Raw genomic sequence first — 6799 nt, 5'->3', positions numbered from 1 at the left:
GAGAGAGAGAGAGAGAGAGAGAGAGAGAGAGAGAGAGATCACAAGATGGTACATTTGAATCAAGCTCTTGATGGTCCTTAAATACATTATACATTTCTCATCTTACACTGGAATTTTATACATCTTCAATCCTACCTTTTGAGCTGGAAAGAACCATGGAGATGACCTAATGAAACCCAGTCATTCTACAAAGGAAGAAACTTAGACCTAGAGAGGGGATGTGACTTCCCAAAAGGTTAACACATGGAGGAAACGACTGGAGGGATTCAGACCCAAGTTCTTCAATTTTTGCCACATTATACTGTATCTTGTGCTGGGATTTAAAATTTACTTTAGTATTCATTGGCAGAGTCCTCAAGAGTGTTAAATTACTTAAATGTAAGGTTGTTTTGGACACACAAAAAATCCCATTTACTTCTACTTGCTATATACAGGGAATTGTAAATACCAAAAGACGTCAATCGAACACTGTCCTTTTCTCCGTTAATAGAATACAAATCTCAGGGTGTTTCGAGCATTTACTTGTGGCAGAAATTGAAGGTAGGAGAAATATAATCCAAGAGGCCTTTCCTTCCTTAATCTACAGCAAAGACAGGCAAGAATGCTCATTATCCATTCACGATAGTGACTTATGGCAAAAATCAAAGTAGAATGGTCCCAGATTGCCCCAACTTCCACCACCCACACAAAAGGCTGCCCAAAGTCACCTTGGGTTGGGGAACTCGACACTAGGTGTTCCTGCTGGCAACTGGATTCACCAAGCTGTAGGGAGGGCCTTGCAAAGTCATTCCTATTTCCACAGAGGATTATCATTCCACAATGATTTCTCTAATGGCAAATCTTGAAAGGAGCTTAGAGATGGATTTCAAACTATTTATTTTACAGAGAGGCAAACTGAGACTCAAAGGGCAAATGGCTTTCCCACAATAAGTTAGCAGTTCAGCTGGTATCAGAAGTAAAGTTTCCTCTCATGCCAATGTTCTTCCTATCTGCCAGCTTGGATGCCAGGACTTTGAGAGTCAATCTCTCCAAGGGTCACCAAACTCTACCAGCTTACCAGAAGAGGATTTTCCATGAAATTCCTATCTGAAATGTCCTTTGAATTTCTTACCCTCAATGTCCTTCATTTCCTTCTAAATCTATTTCAAGCACCCCTCTCTTTATTGACCTCATCTAATTTCTGTCATTTTCACATTCTCTATTATACACACAGAGTTCTCACTTTACCTAAGTCGATCATTCCACAGACCTCTACTTAAAATGATTTTTATGTAATATGAATTTGCCTGAAGACATGGGAAGGGAGGGAGGGAGGCAGGAAAGCCCCTCCCCCTGCAACTAGGCTGGTGCTGGCCCGAACCAGAGGAAGAAGGGAGTGGAGGCAGACACATGGGAGCTAGACAGAGAAACAGACAGGAGAGGATGGGCAACAGGCAAGGCAGGGAAAAGACACTGGGTACAGGAGTATACCAATGGAAGACAGACATTCAGGGCAAAAGTCACTCCCTCAGCTCAGGAGGTCTTAAGCCAAGCCTCTGATCAGTCAGTGGGGGGCAGTCTTTCCCAGCTTCCATTCTGCTTTCATTTGGATAGGTTTTATGTTTTAGTTGGGTTTTTTTTGGGGGGGGAGGCGGAGGGAGAGAGGCCCAGAATGCCAAGCCAAGGGGCAGGAGCAGAGAGATCACAGTAGGGTAAAGTTCACATAAGTGTTTTTTGGAATGTGGATTTCTTGGGGTTTTGTTTGTTTGTTTTTGTTTTGTTTTTGCTTTTTGGAGGGAAGAAGGCAGGGCAATTGGGGTTGTGACACACTTAAGTGACTTGCCCAAGGTCACATGGCTAGTGTTAAGTGTCTGAGGCCAGATTTGAACTTGGGTCCTCCTGACTCCAGGGCCCGTGCTCTATTCACTGTGCCACCCAGCTGCCCTTGGAATGTGAATTTCTTTCAGAATTCTTTAAAGTAGAATTTGAATAATGTGAATTTATGTAAAACAAAAACTATCTGTGTACATATACATATAAGCACACATATACACATATGTTTTCGCACACATATTAAACTATACTATTCTGCAGTTCTCCATTCCTCTCCACTGCTGCTGCCTTAGACCACGCCCTACTCATCACCTGCTTAGATCATAGAAATAGCCTTCAAACAGGCTGCCCTTCCTCTCCTCTCTCTCCCCACCAATCCAGAGTTTAAACTGATAGAAGACTCATCTTTTTCATGCACAGATCTGGTCATGCCATTACCTCAAAAATCTTCTAGAGCTCCTTCCTGCCAATCAACTAAAATGCAAACTCTTCTTCCTGTCATTCGAGGACTGCCACAATGTGGTGCCATCCAATCTTCCCAGTCCTATCTTACAACTTTCTACACACTCTATGCTCCTACTAAATTCGACTTCTTTCTCTGCTTCCAACAGACTCTGAGCTCTCTTGCCTCTGCCCCTTGGCTCACACTGTTCCCTCTGCCTGAAATTGTCTCCTGCCTCCCACCACATCCTTCAAAGTCCAATTCAAGGGCCAAGTCCTCCAGAAAGCCTCCTCTGAACCCCCAGTGGGTAATGACCTCCCCTCTCAAACATCATGTGACATCTGGTTTACATCTTATCACAATTATGATGTGTATTGTAGCTTTATTCTTATCTCATCCCCTATAGTACTATAAGTCCAGGGGGCAGGGATGGGGGCTCATATAAAATTCTTTATCTCACAGAAGTGCTTAATAAATATTCACTGAATGAATGGGATGTCTGCTGACATTTCCTTTTATTATTGTAGCAGCCATGTTGTGAAGCCATGTTTTTTTCCTTTAGACACTTGCCCCCAAAATAGCCAAGCAATGGGGGAGTGGGGAGAGATCATGTCGTTAATGGAGATGCTAAATAATTATCTTGCACAGCTTCACCATGCGCTTTCAGGCATCAAAGACCTAGCTGATAAGGCCCAGGCTTCTAAACCAAGCTCTGGACAACCTACCCCTGCCACTTCTGCAATACTGAGCCTAGGGAACACTCCCTGCTTGCAGCTGGCTTAACTGGCACCAAGATTTTCTAAGCCACTTGAGAAAAATAGGAACTTTGTTCAAATCCAGCTGGGCATTTCTAGTTTGTCCTGGTCAGACCCATATGATGAGTGCTCATTTGTTTTTGGTTTTTTTTAAGCAATTGGGGTTAAATAACTTGCTCAAGGTTACACGGCCAGGTCTTTCTGGGTGGGTGCTAAGTGTCTGAGCCCGGATTTGATCCCAGGTCATCCTGACTTTGGGGCAGGTGTTCTTACTCGCTGTGCTACCTGGCTACCCCAGCTCATTTGTTTTTAACATAATAACATGCCCTTCCTTTTGGAGACGTGTATAAACAGGAGCCTTATGGTTTTCCAGTCCCCCTTACATATCTAGAATGCCCCAAACTTCTACAGAACCAGAAGCAAAGGGAAGTCACTTTTACCCATTCTACTTGGCCGTTAAAGCTCTGGTGATTGGTGAGTATCTTTCTTTGACAAGGCTACCCAAGGTTTCACCCCAGCTGACTTGGGTTTCCCAAGTTCTTGAGTTCAAGGACCTAGCACAGCCCTTTCTGTGTGAGTTACAATAGAATGGCAGCCTTCTTAATGGAGGCAGAGGAGTCTAGAACTTGAGGCCCATAAGATTATGCCAGTCACTCCTTCCCTATCCCAAGTCCCCAGGTGACTTTCCACTGGGAAATACTGCTGGCAGGACAACAGCATTGCTAAACTGTCAAGTTGAAAAGATCCTAAGAGTCATCTGGGCCAACCTAATGGCCCTGGTTTGACTAGTCACCTTGAGGCTTTCTTAGTAAAATTTTCTAGGAAGCTTCTCATTCTCATGGTGGGAGATGGATGGGACTTTTGATTTTACTGCTACAGGAAACTGCTCAATGAGGAAATTTCCCTCCATTCCAGATTTGATTTTACTGCTACAGGAAACTGCTCAATGAGGAAATTTCCCTCCATTCCAGATAAGCATGTTCTTAGAGAGAGGTCCAAGGCATTGAAAGGTTAAGGGACTTGGCCAGGGTCACACAGCTAGGATGTGTTGGGTGGAACAAGAGGTCAGGTCTTCCTTGCCCTGAGGCTGGCTCCTCAAACACAATGCCATATTGCCCATCCTCTCCTAGGTGGCGACTTCTAAAATGAATTCATTTGCCTAAAGCGATAAAACCCAAACATCAAAATGCAAAGCTCAGAGTATAAATAGCATAAGGAGGAAAAAATTCAAGGTTAATTTTTCCTTCATGAGCACTGAAGCCTACTGTACCTCCAGGGCTCCAGTCAATATTCACATTAAAGAAGCTCGGCCCATTTTAACTTGGCAAGATTCTGACTGAACAGAATTCTTTCGAGTCTACATTTTCCAGGAACAGATGCACAAGAAATCCTATTTGTTCCAATCTCATCATTCACAGAACAGATCTTTCCTTTGGCCTTCTAGAAAATTCCAGCTTCCCTAAATTTCCTTTTGGCCTCAACAATAAATTTTACTATTGGAAAGTCTGTGTATGCAAAATATATCATTTGATTCAGACATTTTGAGTTATGGGAATGTAACAATGGCCAGTCCTTTGCTGCTGTGGAGCCAATGCTTTCTTGGTTTTGCTGTCCGATAGCTGATACAGGCATGATCAGAGGAAAGTCCTAGCAATATGGTGGGCATATCTGCCTTCAAGGACCCACCACCTCTGTAGAAATGGCTACAGACAGTAGAATGCTTTGGGTTAAGAACTGCCCCTTCTCCCCACCGTGACTGATCCATTCTCTGAATACCCTCCAAAGCACCCTCATACCCAGCCCTGATACTATGGCCCCAAGAGGAAGGTGAGAGTCTAGGGTGCTTTGGAGCTGCAGAAATGGTGAATACATTTATCAAGCCACCAGAACCAGTGGCAAGAAAGACAACCTACTCCTGTACCGCCCCCCCCCCCATCACGCCTCCAGCTGTGAGGATATATTCTGATTGCTTTTAAAACCTATCTTCTAGGAGCCCTGGCTGACATTTGTGTAACTGAATCTGCAATACAAGGAGCAGTGCAAAGGATGTTACATATTACACTGTAAATATTGACAAAAGAGAAAATGTCGAGTTTAAATGATTTTGATTCTGCGGTCCCTTTTCTCATTGTCTGACAGGCAAGTGAATCTTATCGCATGGCTGATAAAGAAAACTCCATCCCCATCTGGGCTCCACGGTAACAGCCTGTTATCAGCTGAAGTAGAAGAGATACTTGGATCCTTTGGTGACCCCATTTCCAGCAGTGTGGCCCATTCTTCAGCAATGGGGATCTCACCCCCTCTTCCAAGACAAAAACAAATGCAAAGAAATTCTCCAAACTCCCAAGCATACCACTGTAAACAAACACCAAAAACCCACCAAGCCACAAATTTAAGATGATGCACAAAGGGAATCAATCGGCAGGTATTTATTTGCACTTAAACCCTGGGAATACCAAGAAGAAAGAAAAACAGTCCCTGCCCACAAGAAACTTACTTTCTAATGGTGGAGACATGTACAAACACTGGTATATGCAAGATAAATACAGAGTAGACGGAAGGCAGCTTTAGAAGGGAAAACATGTAAGGGGCGGGGGGAGCCTGGTATGTGTGTGTGTGTGTGTAGTAATTAGGTCATAACTATGCTATAAACAACAAAGTATCAGAAAACAGAAAATGATCAAACAACCAATCAATTAAAAAAAATCAGGAGAAAACCAAACTAGCCCTTCCCTAAAGTACTATCTCACTCACTCATTATATTAGCAAATAACATTTAACAGTAATTCTTAACAAAAAATGATTCAGCAAAGACATTCAGTACTTTCATTTTTAGCACTATTAAGAGTTTCACAAAAACATCACACAAGGAAAAAACCTAAGGGCCCTAATTAGTATTTCCTTTAGAGACTTGGAAGACGGAAACTTACATTGTTCATGGCACCTTGCAAGAGGCTCCAAGTCGTCGGCATGATAATAGTCGTAGCCTGACGTTCCCAGCACCTCAAAGGGTAGGTAACCTATGATGGGTGGGGCCCTAGTACCAAAGAGAAAGAAAATGAGTCAATATAACTTAGGTTGCTATGAAATTTCAGTCTCTTATTGGCTGATCCAAGATAAATATTTCAAGCTTCAACCTTCCCCCAAAGCCCATCATGGGCACTGGCCTCTTCCAAATGGTTCCTTCAGAATAAGGTTAGTATTGCATGCTTTACTCCTACTTAAGAAGTGGAGAATGAATTCAGTTGGAAGGTGAGTCACTAGCATGTTTGGCCCACTGCCTGAGGAAGCTGCTAACACTAAAGACATTCATTATGCAGAATGAATTTCCAGACTTCACAATACCCCAGCATGGATTTGTGGCAAATCTCTGTCACCCAGGGAGAAACTCATTCATTAGAAGCAAGAAGACACTGAAATCAACATTTTATGTCAAAACATACCTGGGGAGGGGGGGAAGTACTGATCCGAGTCTGGGTTATAACCACCAAAATGTGAAGCTGTAACCCCATTTCATTACCAGGTCTTCTTTGGCTGATGGTGGTTTCCTGACATCAAGAAACAGTCAGTATTTGGGGGTTCCTTTTAGCCTAAGGCTCCTTAGGACATCTGGGCCTCTCTACTAAATCTGCAGCTGAACTTTCTCAATTAGACTGGAAGCTTCCTGAGGCTAGAGACTATCTCAATCCTTCTACTTGTATAGCACACGACTTGGCACATAGTAAGCCCTTAATAAATGCTTTTTCATTCACTCAAGATCCAACTCTGAGAATGATTCACAAGTGATTTT

The 6799-nt window shown here is 43.1% G+C and overlaps 1 protein-coding gene across 8 annotated transcripts in view; it reads right to left on the bottom strand.

Moving 5' to 3' along the window:
* Positions 1 to 6799, bottom strand: part of PASD1 (PAS domain containing repressor 1) — a 306974-nt gene that overhangs the window by 27205 nt on the left and 272970 nt on the right. For all 8 annotated transcript variants that reach the window (XM_069063048.1, XM_069063052.1, XM_069063050.1 and 5 more), the window contains one exon: positions 5940 to 6046. In XM_069063048.1, coding sequence (XP_068919149.1) covers positions 5940 to 6046 — 107 coding nt within the window. The remainder of the gene's footprint in view (positions 1 to 5939; positions 6047 to 6799) is intronic.

The sequence above is a fragment of the Petaurus breviceps genome, unplaced genomic scaffold (assembly GCF_028583685.1).
Source record: "Petaurus breviceps papuanus isolate PSGF00001 unplaced genomic scaffold, PetGlider_PUasm1.0 90535, whole genome shotgun sequence".
Classification (NCBI taxonomy): Eukaryota; Metazoa; Chordata; class Mammalia; order Diprotodontia; family Petauridae; genus Petaurus; species Petaurus breviceps.
The sequence above is the reverse complement of the archived record's forward strand: the minus strand, read 5'-3'. Positions and strand labels throughout refer to the sequence as shown.